The sequence below is a fragment of the Myxine glutinosa genome, chromosome 2 (assembly GCF_964187855.1).
Source record: "Myxine glutinosa chromosome 2, kmMyxGlut1.1, whole genome shotgun sequence".
Lineage (NCBI taxonomy): Eukaryota > Metazoa > Chordata > Myxini > Myxiniformes > Myxinidae > Myxine > Myxine glutinosa.
In genome coordinates, this window is record NC_136262.1 from 5,230,426 (window position 1) to 5,252,765 (window position 22,340).

The 22,340-nt window shown below is 41.3% G+C and overlaps 1 protein-coding gene across 8 annotated transcripts in view; it reads left to right on the forward strand.

The window, feature by feature from the left end:
* Nucleotides 1-22,340, forward strand: part of LOC137422082 (ciliary neurotrophic factor receptor subunit alpha) — a 174,085-nt gene that overhangs the window by 54,343 nt on the left and 97,402 nt on the right. For all 8 annotated transcript variants that reach the window (XM_078772916.1, XM_068108831.2, XM_068108829.2 and 5 more), the window contains 3 exons: nucleotides 8,031-8,151; nucleotides 17,889-18,043; nucleotides 18,150-18,313. In XM_078772916.1, coding sequence (XP_078629042.1) covers nucleotides 8,031-8,151; nucleotides 17,889-18,043; nucleotides 18,150-18,313 — 440 coding nt within the window. The remainder of the gene's footprint in view (nucleotides 1-8,030; nucleotides 8,152-17,888; nucleotides 18,044-18,149; nucleotides 18,314-22,340) is intronic.

A 22,340-nucleotide genomic window follows, 5' to 3' on the forward strand; every position in this document is an offset into this window, starting at 1 on the left:
ACAAGGTCTTGGTGGTCTTAAGTGTATAAGAGTACTGAGGGATTTTAGTTGTCTTGGGGGCCTTAGGCAAGCTTAGTGGTCTTAAAGGGTTTAAAAGTTCAAGGGGTCTAAGTGGTTTATTGCGTCAATGGGTCTAAGAGGGTCTAAAAGGACTAAAATGTCTAAGGGGTCTAAATGTCTTCAGGGTATGTTTCAACAGTATTTATAGGTCTGAAGGGTCGAAGGGGTAAATTGTGTCTCAGGAGTTTAAAGGGTCCACACAGGGTCTAAAGGTCTAAAAGGTCCATGAGTCAAGGGGTCTAAAGGGTGTAAATGTATTCAGATGTCTAAGGGGTCTAAAAGGTCTTAAAAGGTCTGAACGGTGTAAGGGCTCTCAAGGTTGAAATGTCTAAAAGGTATGTTCCAACAGGCGGTAAAGAATAGACTTAGTCATGGTCCAATAATAATTAATTAATAGATGTACTCATGGTCCAACTCAACTTTAAGCAGTACGTAATTAATAGACATACTCAGTGGGATCAAGCAACACGTCACCTCGACGAGTGTTCGCCATCCACCCATGTTTTTCAGTTTTATATGCAATCTATACATAGATATCAAGTGAATCAGATGAAACTCAGTGAATCAGTGACGGATATGCAAATCCTCTTCAAATTTCAAATTTAATCAGATGAAAATTGACAATTTTAGAAATTCGGCCTATGTTGACCTGTTGGCCCTTTATTGACCTCAAAAATAATTGGGGGTTAAATTCGCAGACCTGATTTGCAAATCCTCTTCAAATTTCAAGTCAATAGGATGAAAAGTGATGATATTTCAGATGAAAATTGATGATTTTAGAAGTTTGATCTTGAGTTCACCTTTGACCTTAAAATATTGGTTTCCAAATCAATTGAGGCACTGTGCAAATGCTGTTAAATTTTCAAGTCAATCGGAGGAAAATAGATGATTTTTCAGATGAAAATTTATGATTTTGGAAGTTTGACCTTGAGTTGACCTTTGACCTTTTGCCCTCAAAATTAGTTTGTGTCCTTATTTAGTGACTCAATGTGGAAATGCTGTTCAATTTTCAAGTCAATCGGATGAAAATTGATGGTTTTCCAGATGAAAATTGAATATTTTATAAGTCTGATCTTGAGTTGACCTTTGACCTTAAAATAGTTGCTTTCCAAATTAGTTGAGTGACTGTGCAAATGCTGTTAAATTTTCAAGTCAATCGAATGAAAAATGATTTTTCAGATGAAAATTGATGATTTTGAAAGTTTGACCTTGAGATGACCTTTGACCTTTTGACATCAAAAATTGTGCGTTTCCCAATTGTGACGACCTCTACAACTCGGTGAAGTTTCATGACGATCGGTTTCGAATTTTGACCTGTAGGCCGGTGACAAACAAACAGACAGAATAACAAAAGCAACCGACCAATATACTTGAAAAATCTTTGATTTTGCAATTAATCAAGAAGACGGCATGCATAGCACGATACTTGCAAAATCCACCGCCCCCCCCCCCTCCTCACCCTGAAAAAAGGTTGCAATTGATTCCGCAAATTGTACATTTCATCAAGATCAAAATTGACTATCTTGATCAAAGCTCGGGTCAATAGGATGAAAAGTGACGATTTTTAGATGAAAATTGATGATTTTAGAAGTTTGACCTCTAGTTGACCTTTGACGTTATTTTTGACCTCAACAATAGTTGGTTTCCCAATTCAGTGAGGCACTATGCAAATGCTGTTAAATCTTCAAGTCAATCAGATGAAAATTTATGATTTTAGAAGTTTGACCTCTAGTTGACCTTTGACATTATTTTTGACTTCAACAATAGTTGGTTTCCCAATTCAGTGAGGCACTATGCAAATGCTGTTCTATTTTCAAGTGAATCAGTTGAAAATTTATGGTTTTTCAGATGAAAATTGATGATTTTGGAAATTTGACCTTTGACCTTTTGACCTCAAAATAGTTGCTTTCCCTATTAAGTCACTCGATATGCAAATGCTGTTCTATTTTGAAGTCAATCAGATGAAAATTGACAGGTTTTCAGATGAAAATTTATGATTTTGGAAGTTTGACCTTGAGATGACCTTTGACCTTTTGACCTCAAAATAGTTGGTTTTCCAATTTAATGACTCGATATAAAAACGCTGTTCAAATTACAAGTCAATCAGATTTAAAATGGCGATTTTAGAAATTCGACCAACAGATAACCTTTGGCCTTTGACCTCAAAATCAATAGGCTTATCAATTGTGACAACCTCTACAACTTGGTGAAGTTTCATGACGTTTGGTTTAGAATTGTGACCTGAGGCCAGTGACAAACAAACAAACAGACAGAATAACAAACGCAACCGACCAATCAATATACAAGAAAAATCTTCGATTTTGCAAGTAACAAACAAACAAACAGACTCACCAATATATCCACTGTCCTCCATAAGTGTTGGAACAGTTTCTTCAAATTTGTTATTATTTCTATATACTGAAGAAATTTGGATTTGAGATCAAAAGATGAATGAATATGAGGCAAGAGTACAGAAGGTGAGTTTTTATTTCATTGTATTTCTATGTATATATGTTTTACCATTGTAGAAGAACAACACCTTGTATGTTCAGTCTGCCAATTTTAGGTAAGCATAAGTTGCAACAAATTATTGATAGGTGTTTCTTGTTGCTCATGTATTTCTTGTTGCATTAATTGTTCACATATAATAGACCTGTGAATGTCTAATCTTGGTTTTAGCCTTTGCTTTTGCTAGCATGAAGACCATGGAACTCTCCATGAAAGAAAACGAGCAGTTCATAAAGAAAACAAGCAGTTTACAAAGAAAAACAATCCGTTTATAAAGAAAAACAATCAGTTTATAAAGAAGAACAAGCAGTTTATAAAGAAAACGAGCAGTTCATAAAGAAAACAAGCAGTTTATAAAGAAAAACAATCAGTTTATAAAGAAAAACAATCCGTTTATAAAGAAAAACAATCAGTTTATAAAGAAGAACAAGCAGTTTATAAAGAAAACGAGCAGTTCATAAAGAAAACAAGCAGTTTATAAAGAAAAACAATCAGTTTATAAAGAAGAACAAGCAGTTTATAAAGAAGAACAAGCAGTTTATAAAGAAAAACAATCAGTTTATAAAGAAACAATCAGTTTATAAAGAAAAACAAGCAGTTTATAAAGAAAACGAGCAGTTCATAAAGAAAACAAGCAGTTTATAAAGAAAAACAATCAGTTTATAAAGAAAAACAAGCAGTTTATAAAGAAAACAAGCAGTTTATAAAGAAAACAAACAGTTTATAAAGAAAAACAATCAGTTTATAAAGAAAACAAGCAGTTTATAAAGAAAACAAACAGTTTATAAAGAAAAACAATCAGTTTATAAAGAAAACAAGCAGTTTATAAAGAAAACAAGCAGTTTATAAAGAAAACAAGCAGTTTATAAAGAAAACAAGCAGTTTATAAAGAAAAACAATCAGTTTATAAAGAAAAACAAGCAGTTTATAAAGAAAACAAGCAGTTTATAAAGAAAACAAACAGTTTATAAAGAAAAACAAGCAGTTTATAAAGAAAACAAGCAGTTTATAAAGAAACCAAACAGTTTATAAAGAAAAACAATCAGTTTATAAAGAAAAACAATCCGTTTATAAAGAAAAACAATCAGTTTATAAAGAAGAACAAGCAGTTTATAAAGAAAACGAGCAGTTCATAAAGAAAACAAGCAGTTTATAAAGAAAAACAATCAGTTTATAAAGAAGAACAAGCAGTTTATAAAGAAGAACAAGCAGTTTATAAAGAAAAACAATCAGTTTATAAAGAAACAATCAGTTTATAAAGAAAAACAAGCAGTTTATAAAGAAAACGAGCAGTTCATAAAGAAAACAAGCAGTTTATAAAGAAAAATAATCAGTTTATAAAGAAAAACAAGCAGTTTATAAAGAAAACAAGCAGTTTATAAAGAAAACAAACAGTTTATAAAGAAAAACAATCAGTTTATAAAGAAGAACAAGCAGTTTATAAAGAAAAACAAGCAGTTTATAAAGAAAATGAGCAGTTCATAAAGAAAACAAGCAGTTAATAATGAAAACGAGCAGTTCATAAAGAAAACAAGCAGTTTATAAAGAAAAACAATCAGTTTATAAAGAAAAACAAGCAGTTAATAATGAAAACGAGCAGTTCATAAAGAAAACAAGCAGTTTATAAAGAAAAACAATCAGTTTATAAAGAAGAACAAGCAGTTTATAAAGAAAAACAAGCACTTTATAAAGAAAACAAGCAGTTCATAAAGAAAACAAGCAGTTTATAAAGAAAAACAAGCAGTTTATAATGAAAACGAGCAGTTCATAAAGAAAACAAGCAGTTTATAAAGAAAAACAAGCAGTTTATAAAGAAAAACGAGCAGTTTTACAAAAATAAAAAAGCAGTTCATAAACAATTTATATAAATATATTTGGAAGGTGAAAGAACAGAATAATTAAATTAGAACCATAGCACAAAAATTGGGGTATAGCAAATACAACAATTTGGAAAAAAAAAAAAAAGCATAAAGTTTACTTACCAATAGACAACGGCCAGGTTAGCCAAGGAAAACAACTAACAGTTGATGACAGAAAAATTATCAGAGCTGTGAAAAAACCCGAAAACAACTCTCAGTGACATCACCAACAACCTCTAGAGTGCAGGGGTGAAAGTGTCACAATCTACTGTTTGTAGAACATTTCAACAGCAGAATTACAGAGGCTACACCGCAAGATGCAAACCTCTCACCAGCAACAAAAAATAGGAAGGCCAAATTAGAATTTGCCAAGAAGTACAGAGATGAGCCAGTAGAGTGTTGGACCAAAGTTTAATGGACATATGAGACCAAGATAAACCTTTACCAGAGAAGATGCTTGCAGAGGTTTGTGGTCAAAAGTCAGTTAAGAGCTCAGTATCTGGTGGGACCACCATTTCCATTGACACATTGTTACGTGCTCCTCCCCGACCCCTTGGTCACGGTGTACCTCCGAGCCCCAAGAGGAGTCACGGCAGAAAAAATGTGTTATTCTGTGTGTCAAAGATCAACGGAGAAGCCACCCCAATTGTTACTCACCAACAAATATTGTATTAAGATCACACAAGAATAACAGTTCAACAATAATAGTATTCAAAAGTACAATCAATATGTCCTATGATGGTACCATCAGTTTTGTAATATTTAACCCACTGTGCTCCAAGTGAGTGAAACACGAACATTCCCCAATGTCTCTTATTCCCGGCTTCGCGGCGAAATTGATTCGCTCCAGCGATCGCCAGAACGAGGTCCAATCGAGACCAGAATCCCGTGTGGATGGCAAATACAGTCACACAGCCGAAGCTGCACAAAGGCGCCCTCAAGGTGCCTGGGAAATCCAAAGGCGCCCTACAGGCGACTGAGAGATCACACCCTCGGGTATGGACGAATTAACCTTCAAACAGCCACGTCACACACACGCCCCAGATCGACGTCTGAATGCGGTGGAGATGGTCGAAAAGAGACGAAACCGCGAGCGAAGCACAAGTCCTGCGCGAGTCAAAATGGCCGACGACCCGGTCTCGTGGCGCACGGCACGGCGATGATTATCTCCTGAATCGATCGCAAAACCTGACACGTAGGTTGACCGGTCACAACGATGACAACTCTGTCATAGGAATCCCTTTCCCAGAAACCCGAAAGTTCGCTAGTGACTCTGGCTCGCAAACGTTTGCTTCAGAACCCGGAGCAACTCGGCTTTTTTGTCCGACTCCTTCGCTCCACCCTTTTTCTCCCTCTTCTTCCTCTTCGTTGTCCGGTTCCCGATCCGGTTTCCTGTTTCTTTTAACATTAACTTTTTTACCTTTTGAAACCAGTTCATGAACAATAAACCTTTTGAACACAATAATAGTACATGGAATCAGAAATATTTAAAGTGGATGCAAACCACCACAACGGAAGTGACGAATCCGTAACACATGCTTGGCAATGGTTCCTCATTGAGGACACAAGATGGTTGAAGAAAGCTTGAGGGATGTCATTACAAAGGCCTGCGGCAGTTGGGTCAACGTCACTGGCTGATTTTCAAGATGGTGCAATATCCGTTCCATTTCATTCCACACATGTTCTATGGGAGAAAGATCAGGGAAAACAGCCGGCCAGGGAAGTGTGTGAATGTTCTCTTGTGGGATGAATTTGGTGACCACTCGTGTGGCGCGAGGGCGCACGCATGTTAGCCTGTTGAAGTGTGATGTGACCTCCCTGCAGTAACAAGAGGAAATGAGGATGTAGAACTTCAAATTGCCATGAATGACCTCCAATGTGCGATGTGCGGTGATGCCTCCCCCACACCATTACGCTTCCACCACCAAACGACAAATGTTGCACACCACATATCAGAGTAACGTTCCTCTTCCCATCGATAAACGTGGCAATGGCCATCATTACTGTCAAGATGAAACCTCACCTTATCTGTAAAGATAATAGCAGCCCAATATTGCCTCCTGAACCTCGACATTGTCTACACCAAGCTAGATGTGCATGTCAATGACATGGCAACAAAATTGGACATACTGCTGGTCGTTATGGTCGGATGTAACCGATTCCGATTCCGATTTCGATTTCCGATTCCGTGTAACCGATTCCTGACAATTCTGGCACTGATTGGTCGCAAGCCAGGGATGCTGTGAGCTGTCAAACTTGCTCTCTGGAACAGATTCCTAGGGTGCACCAACCGGATATGGCTATCCTGCCAACGTGACGTCACACGTGGTCACCCCAGAACGTAGAGGGTCTCCGATATTGTCAGTTTGTTGATAATGTCTCCATAGAGACCATATGGTGTTCCGATCAACACCAGCATGTCCAGCCACGCCATTTTTGTGGCATTTCTATCTTGAACTCTCTTCAATCCCACTCCTCCTGCCAGGTCTTTAAAACAGCTGTTCACCACCATCTCTTATCTTCCCCCATCCAAAACCTTGATCTTTTCTACCCCCGCTAATTCAACCCAGATCCACTTTTCTGAAATGTCAACTTCTTTCCTGGAGCGTCCTGGCAGTGTCCATGTGTTTTTTTTTTACCTCTCCCACCCACCCCTCACCCTCCCCCCTTTCCACGCCTCCTCCCCCCAAGCCCTCTACCTCCCACAGATCTCCCAATGTCCCTGCTTTCAAATGTTGTATATGTGTGCTTCCCCCTCTCTCCCCATCTTGTCTCCCGCTCCCTTTATTATGTCTTATGTGTCCGGTTGTTGTTTTTTGTCATTAATGTTAGCTCTTACACGAGCCTCGATCTTGCATACAAAAAAAAAAAAAATGCCAATAGTACATAGATGTTCATTTCCGGAAAGGCGTGGCATCACGTTTACGACATTTAGACTCCAAAAAAATGTTTTTTTCACACCTGGGATGGTTCACCGAATCGTGCTCCGTTGCAATTTGCTCAGCACCACGTGTCGCACTGTCACATGATTCAGTACACGCGCATGTCAATTGGTGCGTGCAGTGCACAGTATGCACATACAATATCCAGATATTCACGGGTAAACAGTGGGAATATGGCAAGGCACATGATGGCTGACCATTCATTGTATTGCAAGAGTACATGTCAGTATCATTTTGTGTAACTGTTATGGTGCACCCTGCATAGGAACTTTTTACATTAATTTGCATACTTGTGAATCTTCCATTTTGTATTTAATGAACTTTTTTTTTAACTGTCTTGTATTTAACTGTCTGTCTTGTATTTGTATTTAACTGTCTGTTATTAAACAACCAAACTTTCTAAAATTAATTGTTATGACATATGTGGTTTTCCAAGGAAAATTCATGGTATTTTGATGGACTGTGTAAACACAAATTCTCGAAATGAACACCGATTATTATTGATAATTTCATCAAAATAAATTCACTAATCTGCCATAAATTCACGAATCTGCCATTACACTCCATTAGGCATGAATGACCAAAGTCCAATTCCCAATATATGGTATAAGGGGCTAAGTGGCCTAATCCTGTGTAATGAATTGTAATTGTTCCTAAACAGATCCTCCCAAGAGACCATCATTGTCATGCAGATCTCCAAATGTGAACACCATACAATGCACGTGGTCAACGGAGCAAAACAACTCCATCCCAACAAAATACGTCATCACTTGCAAGATCAGGTAGGTGTGTATGTGTGTGTGTGTGTGTGTGTGTGTGTGTGTGTGTGTGTGTGTGTGTGTGTGTGTGTGTGTGTGTGTGTCTGTGTGTGTGTGTGTGTGTGTGTGTGTGTGTGTATGTGTGTGCATGTATGTGTGTGTGTGTGTGTGTGTGTGTGTGTGTGTGTGTGTGTGTGTGTGTGTGTGTGTGTGAGCGAACAATTAACTAACATGGTGGCACTGAACATAAAAAGTATTATGGTTCTACAATGGTAAAATATATATACAGTCACGTGAAAAAGGAAGTACACCCCATGTAAAGTTTTGACTTTTTCAACATATTTCAACATACAGCTATTTGATCTTCATTTCAACAATATTGATAGATAAAGGTGACATAATATAACAAATATCATGAAACATTTACATTTTGTAGTCCATTATATAATTTAAATAAACATAAATGCAAATTTTGCATGTGGAAAAAGTAAGTACACCCCTACATTTATCACGACTTCAAATACCTAAAATTAGAATCAGGTGCATCAGCTCCGGTGCAAATGATCAGAACATCGTCAGAGAGGATCTTGGAGGAACCTGTCTTATTTAAACATCAGACATTTAGTTTGGTTTGCTCTTTGTTGTTGAAGTGTGCGGCGTCACCATGCCTAGATCAAAAGAGCTCTCTGAGGCCTTCAGAAAGAAAGTTATAGATGCCTACGAGTCTGGGGAGGGATTTAAAAAGATCTCCAAACAATTTGAAATCAATCATTCGACTCTCCGGAAGATCATCTACAAGTGGAGAAGATTCCAAACAACTGCCAACTTGTTCAGGCCAGGCCGCCCCAGCAAGTTCAGCCCGAGAGCAGACCGCAAGATGCTGAAAGAAGTCTCTAAGAACCCCAGAACGTCATCACGGGACCTACAGGTAGCTCTTGCCACTGTTGATGTCAAAGTGCACGAGTCTACCATTAGAAAGAGGCTCCACAAATTTGATCTACATGAGAGGTGTGCCAGGAGGAAACCTTTGCTGTCCAGAAAGAACATCAGGGCAAGACTAAAGCTTGCCAATGAACACCAAGGCAAAGACCAGCACTTCTGGAACAATGTGCTCTGGACAGATGAGTCAAAGGTAGAGCTATTTGGCCACAGTACCAGAAGACATGTTTGGCGAAAACCAAAGACAGCATTTGACCACAAGAACCTGATACCAACTGTAAAGCATTGTGGTGGAAATATTATGGTTTGGGGCAGCTTTGCTGCATCAGGGCCTGGGCAGCTCACCATCATGGAATCCACTATGAATTCTTCATTGTACCAGAGGGTGCTTGAGGATAATGTGAGGCCACCTGTCAGAAAGTTGAAGCTCAACCGAAGGTGGACCTTGCAACATGACAATGACCCTAAACATACCAGTAAATCCACCAAGGAATGGCTGAAAAGAAAGAAATAGAGGGTTCTGGAATGGCCAAGTCAAAGCCCGGATCTAAATCCCATCGAGATGTTGTGGGGGGATTTGAAACGAGCTGTACATGCAAGAAACCCCTCAAACATCGCACAGCTTTGGAGGCCACATTTCCAAGCCGGCCTCCAAAGCCAGTCGCCGACTGGGCATCCTCCGTCGTGCGAAGTCCTTCCTTGGCACACCTGAGCTCCTCACCACATACAAGGCTTTCATCCGCAGCTGAATGGAATACTGTTCCCCCCTCTGGGCTGGTGCTCCTGCCTCACACCTTGCTCGGCTTCACGCTGTTGAGGCCAAAGCTTTCAGAATCATTGGAATCTCCTGCGATGTAGTCAACGCCGAGGGCCTTTCACTCACTCACCGCAGGCAGGTTGGTGGTCTTTCTGTCTTCTACCGACTCCTCTCCGGCCTTGCTCCCCCAGCTCTCTCTGTGCTCTGTCCCCCCAATATTCCTTCAGGTCGCACAAGATCTGCCTGCAACCCTCTTATGGTTAAACTGCCAAAGTCTAGGCTCTCTGCTCACCTTCACTCTTTCATTCCCCTTTTCTCCTGCCTCTGGAACAAACTCCCCCACTCCCTTCAATCCCACTCCTCCCTCCAGGTCTTTAAAACAGCTGTTCACCACCATCTCTTATCGTCCCCCATCGAAAACCTTGATCTTTTCTACCCCCGGTAATTCACCCCAGAGTCCTTGCAGTGTTCATATGTTTTAATCCTCTCCCACCTCCCCCCAAGTCCTCCCGATGTCCCTGCTCTCAAATGTTGTGTTTGTGTCCTTCCCCCTCTTCCCCCTCTCTTTTGTGTCCTTCCCCCTCTCTCCCCATCTTGTGTGCCGCTCCCCTTGTTTTTTGTGTTTTGTGTGTCGGTTTGTCTTTTTGTGTGATTAATGTTAGCTCTTTCACGAGCCTCGATCTTGTATACAAAAAAAAAAAAAAAAAAAAAAAAAAAAAAGCTGAAAAATTCTGCATGGAGGAGTGGGAAAAAATTTCTCCCAGTCGATGTCAGAGACTGGTAGACAATTATAAGAAACGCCTACTTGAGGTTGTTTCTGCCAAATGGGGCAATACCACCTATTAGAGCCAAGGGTGTACTTACTTTTTCCACATGCGAAATTTGCATTTATGTTTATTTAAATTATACAATGGACTACAAAATGTAAATGTTTCATGGTATTTGTTATACTAGGGCATGCCCGTACTATATCTATATCTAAAATTATATCCCCCCCCTCTATTTACATGAAATGGTTTGGTCCATGAAATGTTTTGGTCCATTCGCAACGCCAAAGCGAACGGCGAACGCTTTACATGAAATGGTTTGGTGCATGAAATGTTTTGGTCCATTCGCAACGCCAAAGCGAACGGCGAACGGCTTGCGAGTACAGTGACAATCCCCCCGGGGTTTTTATTAGTTTTAAAACATAGTTTAACGCCAACATAGCGCCAACATAGTTTGCAAACGTGAAATAAATGAATACGCTCTCAAATGTGCCATCCGAGGCAGAGTGTGTCCGCCACGTTCGGCACACGCGATAGCTCGCTGCTCTCTGATTGGTTGAATCGTTTTTTGGACATAGCTCGGTAAGTAATTGTCCGATTAATATGAAACCTTGAAAAGGCACATCCTCGGGTCCCCAGCAATATACCTGGCAAGTTTAAAGTATATCGGACCCGTGGTTGTCGAGAAACAGCGGTCACAGACAAACAAACGTACAAACAAACACACAGAGATTACTGGAATTATAGATAGATTATATCACCTTTATCTATCAATATTGTTGAAATGAAGATCCAATAGCTGTATGTTGAAATATGTTGAAAGAGTCAAAACTTTACATGGGATGTACTTACTTTTTCACATGACTGTATATAATTTAAGAAACAGGAAGTAAATTCCTGTGTGTGGCAAGTGTGAAAAAATTCTGACTCAACCCGGGACTCGAACACAGGAACCTCATCACTTATGTGGTGACAGCCCACTGAGCTATTGAGTCTCCGGGATATCCTCAGAGATTTCTCACAGTCACACTGTGAGCTTTATAATGGCCGATGTCTTACGTGCTTGCTAGACAGACCCCGGATGTGAGTGTATGTGTGTGTATGTAAGTGTGAAACTGCATTGAAGATGAACTCATCTAACAATTTAAGAAACAGGAGGTAAATTCCTGCGTGGGGCTAGTGTGAAAAAGTTCTGACTCAACCCAGGACTCAAACCCAGGAAACGCATCACTTACGCGATATATATATATATATCTAATATCTATACATAGAAATAAAATCAGACCTTCTTTACTCTTGCCTCATCTTCATCTTTTGATCTCAAATCCAAATTTCTTGAGTATGCAGAAATAATAACAAATTTTTCCTTCACTGTTCCAATAATTATGGAGGGCACTGTATGCATTGTACAATTATGAGCTTGTACCAGTAACATTTCCACTATTACACAAAAGTCTTGTGTAAGATGGACACTTGTCAGTAGTGGTACACCAATATATCTGCCCGGATCATAACTTCCTCAATGCCCATGTCACTACTTCGCGTGGAAGCCTTTCGAATGCTTTCTCCAGATCAACAACCCCAAGAAACAACTTCTTCCTCTTCTCAATGTACTTCTCCTGCAACTGCCTCACAATAAAGAGCGCGTCTGTCGTTCCTCTTCCTGGCATAAATCCAAACTGCATTTCGTCGATCTTCACCTTCTTCCTATCCTCCTCTCCAACACCCTTTCCAATACCTTCATTCCATGCTCCAATAACTTTATCGCTCAGTACGAGCCACACTCCAGAGGGTCAACTTTCCCCTTGTATAGAGGGACGAGGGTACTCAGTTCCCAAGCCACTGGAATGCGGCCTTCTTTCACCACCAGATTACAGATCTCTGTCATTCTCTTCACACCCCAACTTCCTGCTGCCTTCAACATATCTCCAACAACTCCCGTCGGCCCTCCCGCTTTTCTACTCTTCATTGCTTTTATCGCCTCCTCAACTTCCTTCTTGGTTATCTTCTCTGCCGGTCCTAAAACTGGGTTACTCTCTATGTTACCATCCCATTCATTCTCTGCATTCAACAGCATTTCCATATATCTCTTCCATCTTCCTTTAACTCGATCTGGGTCCACAACGGTTTGTCCCACTTCATCCTTCAAGCAGCTCACCCCCATCACATCACACCTCTCTTTCGCTATCTGCTTTGCAATCCTGAATACCGCTCTCTGACCCTCTTCCGAATCCAAGCATTCTCCAAACATTTTCCTACATGCCTCCTGTGCCTTTGCTACCTCTTTCTTTGCAGCCTTCCTGGCTGCCTTATAACTTTCATGCTCTGCTGTTTCTGCTCCCGTACCCTTCGCCTTCTGCCACTCCTTGAACTTCTTCCTCTGCTCGTCAATTCTCTTTTCAACTTCATCATCCCACCACCATGTTTCCGAGTGCCTCGGTGGTCTTTTAGTCCATCCACATACCTCACCAACGGCTCCCAACAGACTATCTTTAATTGACATCCAACCACTTTCAAGCTCAACCACATCATCCTCTACCATACTCAGCCTCTCTTTTAATGCCTCCCTCACTATCGCCTCTTTCAACCTCCACACCTTCATTCACCTTTCACCTTCACCTTTCACCTTTATGTCGCAGACAACCAAGTGGTGCTGTGAAACAGCCTCCTCCCCCGGGATCACCTTTGTGTCCCGGAGGTGCCCCCTATCTCGCCTACGCACTATCAGGTAGTCAACGGTTGTCGTCGACCCACCTGACGTGTATGTAACAAGCTTATTATCCCCTTTCTGGAATTGAGTGTTACAAATCAACAAATCAGCTCCATCAGCAAACTCCAAAATCCTTTCACCTTCTCCATTTCTCACACCGTATCTGTAACCCCCACGAACTCCCTCAAAACCGTCTGTACTCCTTCCCACATGTCCATTTAGATCTCCTCCTACCACAACAACTTCCTCATCTTTCACGTTTTCCATCAGCTTCTCTATCGCACACCAGAACTTGTCCTCTTCATCGCTCCGACTGACCTGCGGAGCATAGATGACGTTCACCAAGAGCTTTCAAATCATCATTTTCACCATCATCAACCTATCACTCACTCTCGTCACACTCACCACACTGTCTACAAACTCCTCAAAAAACAGGACACCAACACCATTCACGCCTTCTGGGCACCCTTGCCACACAAACTTGTATTTCTGTCCCTGCCTACCCTTCACCATTCTCACACCACTTCCCTTCCATCTCGTCTCCTGCACACAACATATGTCCACTCTTCTTCTGACCAATACTTCCACCACTTCTCCTGATCTCCCTGTCATTGTCCCGACATTCCATGTCCCAAACCTCAGAAACCGATCTCCACGTGGGGCATCAGACGTTTCGTCATCATAAATGGAGTGTTTTCCATGTTTGCTTCGATCGGGTTCCCCACCTTGAGTTTTGACGAGAGAGGGTGAGGACCCCCATGGGGTACTTCGGGCTGTACCCTGCCCATATGTAGTTGTAATTGTCATGGTTCCCTTTTTGAGGCAATGTTTTTATGGCCGGATGCCCTTCCTGACGCCAACCCTTTTAGTCGCCTCTTACGACATGCAGGGATACGGTGTACTTATTCTAAACCGAGGTACACACCGGGGCCGATATATAAAAAAAAATGATGGCTGATATTTAAAAAAAATAAAAAATTATTGTGATGCTCGGAAGCTTGAAGACCAAAGGGTTGCTAGTTTTCAGTATAAAAGACCAATGATCGAAGGATTTTGGACTGCTTTTAATAACAAGTACACCCACTCCACAAGGAAGCAGCAGGAAGGGTCATGTTATTATCTTCTCTGGTATACAGATTACAGTAGATCTCGGCTCAGGTCCGTTTGTCTGTGATGGACACGATGAGCATAGATTGCCTCAAGGATGTCGGGATTCCTCCAAATTTCTTTCAGTTGAGTGTTAAACAGCAGTAGCGACTGTTTAAAAAGGTACTTACCCTGCGCAGTCAAATTGGTGCGAGCCAACTCTTGTTTTTGAACGTTTTTACGGCGTAGCTCATAGGGCAAAGCCGTCTAGAACAGTATTTGTCTGTCTGTATGGATGTATGTATTATGTATGTATGTTTGTCCCCTCAAACGTATACCAATCAGAGCTGAGGATCTGATCACATGACAAGGTGATGTGATTACATCTGATGTCATTACGGCAGTATGCTCCAAACACCACCATTTTGATACCAATTTAGTTCAGGCCGAATATATTGTCGAACATGTCATATATCACAATCGCCATGCTCTACCTTTACGTTTTCCATTCAATGTGAAACACAAACAAACCGATTGTTGTTAAAATGACCATCAAATATTGAAAGCATCAGCGTTATGTCTCTTCAAACAAAACGGTACGTATAGGCCTTAGGCTTCATGCCTCACCTTCAGATTGCTTCGGACAAATTAAAACCATGTTTCTTAATACAGTAGTGTATCGTTTCAGTGGTATCGTTTTCATAATGGTAAAAATAATAGTATGGTAAATATGACCAGAACATCTTAATCCCAATGTTGTAAATACAAGGTTGATAGATTGAAAAGGTGTATGGTTCATGAATCGATGATAATAAGCGGTGTACGGACTAACAACCGCGGAAATAAGGAATTCGCCTCGTTTTTTGATAGCATGTTTTTAATCCAACCCTGTGGGGTATATAGATTACAGTAGATCTTCCCTCAGTTCTGTAAGTAAAACTTACCTCATTGATGTCTGGATTCCTCCAAATGTATTTGTCGGTTCACGAGTTATCAAACAGAGTGACCACTATATTCGTCATGGGTGTGTCTGTCTGTGTGTCTGTCTGTGTGTCTGTCTGTGTGTGTGTCTGTCTGTGTGTCTGTCTGTCTGTGTGTCTGTCTGTCTGTCTGTCCGCAGCATAACTATCTGATGATATCATCCGGTCTTGATGAAACTTGTGTGGGAGGTTGATATCATGATCTAGTTGTGTCCTGCCTAGAGTGGGCGTATTGCACCCATTGTGGGCGGAGCGACGCCCGAAAAAGATGTCTTGTTAGGAGGTAATCGAGTTCAAGCTACATTTTCTCCGAGGGAGTTGGTGGAATCTGACAAGGGTTTCCGTATTTGGTTTGGCCAATGTCATGTGTCTAGCCCCACGGAGCTCGATTTTTCCTTTTTTTTTTTTTCCATTTCATTTTTCACCGAATTTTCGGTATTGTGTAGCTAACTAACCTCATAACTGATTATACATTATTTTCGATCTCATTTCAAGGTCAGTAACCTTTGTTTTGACATTTCCGGGTCTGGCCTGTCCGGGCCTGTTTCGATTATAGTCCGTCCTTTGTCATTGAATACCGTTCGCTCGTGAACCATCGTCGTCTCCTGACTTGTTTAATGTTATAAACAGCATTAGCGACTATTTAAAAAGCTAATCATGGGTGTTTGTGGTTTTTATTATATTACAAGCCCGGCTACGTTGTTTAGACTTTCGGTCTTGTTTTTTCTTTGATCCAATATGGCTGCGAGACAACGTGAGCGATGACATCATAAATTTATATTCTCTAATATTATTGTTGCATAGATCATGCTCAATAAATTTCAAACTGATCAGTCTAAGCGTTGTCCCTGTCGAATTATGACGTCATAAATAAGGCACCAATGAAGTCATAGTTAACAACACCTATTCTCCATGCGGAGTTCTTTACAATGAGCAACGTTGCCATTTTTTCCATGGAGCGGTTTTGGAGATATAGAGGTGTGACAGGCGGTCACGGAAGCCGATCGCGAAGGCCTTAGCTCTCGAGGCGAAAACTCAATGGCGGACTCGAAGACAGAAAACTATACAAATTTTTGCGCGGGGTGGAGGGGCGGCGCAAGACCCCTGCAGTCTTACCTGTTCTCGGGGCGTCTCCAATGCCGCTGCAAATTAAATAAATGACACGGAAAACTGCGTTCAAGTATATACAGAAAATAATACAAGGATTTATTTACAAGGAATCGCGGGACAGGAAAATACGCGCCGGTAATAAAATGTCCTAATCGGGACGTCCCCACTCACACTTCGGATACGAGACAAAGGAAAATGAATTAAGGAAAATAAAACGTTATGGCGTGTATTTGTGAAATGTGTTGCGTCTTCACTGTCTGTAGTCTGCAGTCAAGGAATCGTCGGCTCCAAGCACGCAAGCTCGCCGCGGCTTTGATGCCGGCGGGAAACAGGCATCGATGTGCGCCATCAGGCCTCACCTCGCACCTCGCTGCAAGCTCCTCACCAGTCGCACCCGAGGTCCCGTTCGCTTTCAACACCGAAAGCACCAAAAAGCACCGAGCACCACGACAAACCAAAAGCACCAAAGGTCCAACGCAGGGCTAGCGATCTCCAACGAAGCCGATCTCCAACACGAAGCTGATCTCCAACACGAGACACGAAGAGAACTTCAAGGAAGCACAGACAGAGACAGGAACGGACCTGGCCAGGGAGGAGGGAAGAGAGTGAAACGCCGGCAAGTCAGCAGTTTTATCACTCGCCCTGTGACGTCAGTTCTTTCTCCCCTCCAACCAGTGCGGTGCTCCCGTCTTCCAGAATCTTTCTACTCCGCTGGCTTCCTCCCATTGGCCGAGTGCTTCCCGCCCACCATGTCACGCCACCCTCGTGGCCAACCACCAGTCCTTCCCTTCCCTCCAATCACGGGGCAGTTCTCTGTCCCTTCCAAAGACCAATCACAGTCCTCCTGAGCGTGGCTATAGCCTGCCACGAGGCTCGTTGCTCGCCCAGCTGGTGGTGTGGCTGGCTGCGGCCCATGCGGCGGTGCCCCGATCTGGCTTCCTGCCTGTTTCCCAAAGTCGTTGTGGTAAGGGAGGGGAATTATTTAATGTGTGCACTAAGGACCTATCTAAGTGTTTATATGAGTGCGTTACCATAATGGACACTGGATTGGCGACAGAGGGAACGACAAACGAGGGAATTTTACCCATAATCCCTGCACTATTTAGCACGCCCCGCCCCCTCGTGGCGGGGACACCAATACAGCTTATACCGACAAACCGGGCTAAACATAGAACTTATTACAGGTAGATTCCCAATCACGACAGTCAGATACCTACCTATACAGATCTATCTGGCTCTAGATATTCATCTACCCAAATTCATAACAATATGTTAATTATTTAGTTGGCATGGGGGTGGTGTACGTTGAATGTATCTGTACTTGTTTATAGTTTTATTTATTTACATTTTTGTATATATATATATATATATATATATATATATATTATTTTTTTTGTCCTTTCTTTCTACAGTGAGAATGAAAAAAAATGTGTTTTTAAAAGCACAAACACCTGCACCATAGAAGCAAATCTGCAATTCCTGGTCGTGTATAAAATAACCGTAACATCCGTTAACGAACTTGGATGCTCTGCGAGTGAAACTCTGACACGACATCAACGCGACATATGTGAGTTTTCAGAGGGCCTTCTCGATAACGTTTGAGTTTGCATTTTGGACATTGTTGAATTTTGTTTCGTGTCGATTGATCTTTGAAATTCTTCATTGTGTTTTAGTGCAGCCTGACCCCTGCACCGCATTGCAAGGCCAACCGGTGCAAGGAGAGGATCAGCAAATCTGGGTCACCTGGCAGTACCCCCCGACGTGGATGAAACATCGAGGTTTATACCTTCTGCGCTTTAAGCTTCAGTATAAAGCTACACTTGCCAGCAGATACCAGGTGTGTTCAATACTCTTTACCTTTCATGGATATGAGCTTTTCTTACATTTCCATTTTGATTAGGACTTGCAATTAATAAAACTAAATTGATATATGTGGAAAAATTACATGGCCAGACCAGGAGTCGAACCCAAGTCTGTGGTGAATCGTACCAGAGAATTGGTTCTGTTCACCAGAGACCTGGGTTCGATTCCTGGTCTGGGAATGTCATGCTCCCACATATATCCATATATCAATTTAATCCTGCTCATTAATGTAATTATTAAACTGTTATTTAGATTTTAGAACCTGCTTCCTCCTCTTTTGGTGTCCAGCATTCTCTCTCTGAAACTGCAACAAGCACAGTGGGCACATGTGCCTCCTTCCTTAGAGTCTACTACGTTCATTTTGCTGTTAGCTAGCATCCACCTGGCCTCCATGCATGCTTTCCATGATACGGCAACAGGTGGGACAGAATCAGCATTGCTCAGTATGGAATGAGCTTCCTGTGTGCTGAGAAATCTGATCCATTGGCTCCACACTGGGGATACAAAGCAATGGAGCTCAAGCAACCCAGCAGGGATGGAGATAAGAGGTTTATAATCATAAAAAGGAGAGGGGGGGGGTTAGAGATAGACACTGGTTTGTCATGGGGTCATTTCGACTTTTAAAATGGTCCGTCTCACGTTTATAAAGGATGAAACCTTTGGAGCCAAGAAAGGTTAAAATTCAACCATGACGGTTCTTCTTCACACAGAAACATCCCTGGGGGTCTCCACCACCCCTCCCATTGTTTTATTTACTTTTTATGGCCAATCCCTTATGTCTATATCATATATATATATATATATATATATATATATATATATATATATATATATATATATATATATATATATATAGGTACAGTGCCTTCAGAAAGTTTTCCACATTTTGTTGTTACAGCCTGAATTTAAAATGGATTAAATTGAGATTTTTTGTCACTGATCTACACAAAATACCCCATAATGTCAAAGTTGTATTTTGTTTTTGGAATAAAAGTTTACAAAATAATTAAAAATTTAATATAGAAATGTTCAATTTGCATAAGTATTCAGCCCCCTGAGTCAATAATTCGAAGAAGTGCCTTTGGCAGCGATTACAGCTTCGAGTCGTCTTGGGTTTGCCTGTATCAGCTTTGCACATCTGGATTTGGGGACTTTCTCCCATTATTCTTTGCAGATTTGCTCAAGCTCTGTAAAGTTGGATGGAGAGCGTCGGTGAACAGCAATGTTCAAGTCTTTCCACAGATTCTCAATGGGATTCAAGTCTGGGCTTTGGCTGGGCCCCTCAAGGACTTTCATGTTATTGTTCTGAAGCCATTCCAGTGTTGCTTTGGCTGTATGTTTGGGGTCATTGTCCTGTTGGAACGTAAATCCTCACCGCAGTCTAACAGGCTTACCGTGCATCATTAAATGTCATTATATTTGAAACTCTGGTTTTCCGGCCCTTAAAAGTCATGATGTTTACTGCCCTGTCATTAATATCAGTGATTCAGTGGTTAGAAAGAGCTATACAACAACAACAACAACCCGCATTTTAAGGCCATTTTCCCTGCTCGAGCGGGGGTTAGCCTTGCAGGCCCCACGACGATCTTCTCAGAGCTATATACGAGTATATATAAATATATCACAGAGATACCGTCAACCAATCATTAATACTCTGCCATACTCCACTGATTGTGAATACAACAGGAAAGAGCACACACACTTAGCCTCAGGTGTTCATTCGTGATCATCTACCTTCCTCAAGCTCCGGCATGCAGCCATTTTATGTCCAACTCGCGGCTCATTTCCAGACATGTGCCAAATCATGGAACATGTAACATGTCAGGACAAAGCCAAACCTTCATCTTTGTGATTCTGCTACTTATTTAATTGGAAATCGGGGAGAAACTGTCTGATTCAAAATCAGTGGAGTAGGCCGAAGGCTTTATCCTTATTTAACAATGGATAATCCCGACCACCTTAACCTGATGTGAAAATATTTATTTTTTATTTTACGTCGGTATGCACACGTTTCTTCTTATGCTGGTACATGCAAACACGCACCTAAACAAAGGTATTTTGCTGGTACAAAACACGTGTTTTTGTTGCAAGGAGTGTGTGCGATTGCTTCTGACTTAGGGTAACAAATGTGTTTTACATCATGCATGTTAATGTAAAGTTTGTCAGGGTGAAGGATTTATTTTCCAGTTCGTTTACATTCTCATTCTCATTGTCACTGTTGAAGGATTGAGGGTGTCGGGGTGAAGGATTTATTTTCCAGTTCGTTTACATTCTCATTCTCATTGATGAAGGATTGAGGGTGTCGGGGTGAAGGATTTATTTACCAGTTGTTTTACATTCTCATTCTCATTGTCACTGTTGAAGGATTGAGGGTGTCGGGGTGAAGGATTTATTTACCAGTTGTTTTACATTCTCATTCTCATTGATGAAGGATTGAGAGTGTCGGGGTGAAGGATTTATTTACCAGTTCGTTTACATTCTCATTCTCATTGATGAAGGATTGAGGGTGTCGGGGTGAAGGATTTTTTTACCAGTTGTTTTACATTCTCATTGTCACTGTTGAAGGATTGAGGGTGTCGGGGTGAAGGATTTATTTACCAGTTGTTTTACATTCTCATTCTCATTGTCACTGTTGAAGGATTGAGGGTGTCGGGGTGAAGGATTTATTTACCAGTTGTTTTACATTCTCATTCTCATTGATGAAGGATTGAGGGTGTCGGGGTGAAGGATTTATTTACCAGTTGTTTTACATTCTCATTGTCATTGTCACTGTTGAAGGATTGAGGGTGTCGGGATGAAGGATTTATTTACCAGTTGTTTTACATTCTCATTGTCATTGTCACTGTTGAAGGATTGAGGGTGTCGGGATGAAGGATTTATTTACCAGTTGTTTTACATTCTCATTCTCATTGATGAAGGATTGAGGGTGTCGGGGTGAAGGATTTATTTACCAGTTGTTTTACATTCTCATTGTCATTGTCACTGTTGAAGGATTGAGGGTGTCGGGATGAAGGATTTATTTACCAGTTGTTTTACATTCTCATTGTCATTGTCACTGTTGAAGGATTGAGGGTGTCGGGATGAAGGATTTATTTAGCAGTTGTTTTACATTCTCATTCTCATTGATGAAGGATTGAGGGTGTCGGGGTGAAGGATTTATTTACCAGTTGATTTACATTCTCATTCTCATTGTCACTGTTGAAGGATTGAGGGTGTCGGGGTGAAGGATTTACTTACCAGTTGTTTTACATTCTCATTCTCATTGATGAAGGATTGAGGGTGTCGGGGTGAAGGATTTATTTACCAGTTGATTTACATTCTCCTTCTCATTGTCACTGTTGAAGGATTGAGAGTGTCGGGGTGAAGGATTTATTTACCAGTTGATTTACATTCTCCTTCTCATTGTCACTGTTGAAGGATTGAGAGTGTCGGGGTGAAGGATTTATTTACCAGTTGATTTACATTCTCCTTCTCATTGTCACTGTTGAAGGATTGAGAGTGTCGGGGTGAAGGATTTATTTACCAGTTGATTTACATTCTCCTTCTCATTGTCACTGTTGAAGGATTGAGGGTGTCGGGGTGAAGGATTTATTTACCAGTTGATTTACATTCTCATTCTCATTGTCACTGTTGAAGGATTTAGGGTGTTGGGGTGAAGGATTTATTGTCTCCCGTCACACCGTGGAGCGAAAGGGGGACTATGGTTTTCCCCTCCATCCGTGTGTGCGTCCGTCCGTGCGTTTGTGCGTCCGTCCGTCCATGCGTGCGTGCGTACGTGCGTACGTGCGTGCATGCGTGCATAAGCGAAGGACCGAATTCTAATTTGGTGTGTGGGTGCAACCCACGTCAAAATCCACGATGGCCGCCGCCATGTATGTCTGAACCTTGTGAGCGGAATATCTTGAAAAATAAGCGAAGTACCAACTTCCAATCTGGTGTGTGGCTGTATCTAGGCATAAGGAAGAACGCTATTGAAAATTGGGTCGCCACGTCAACATCCA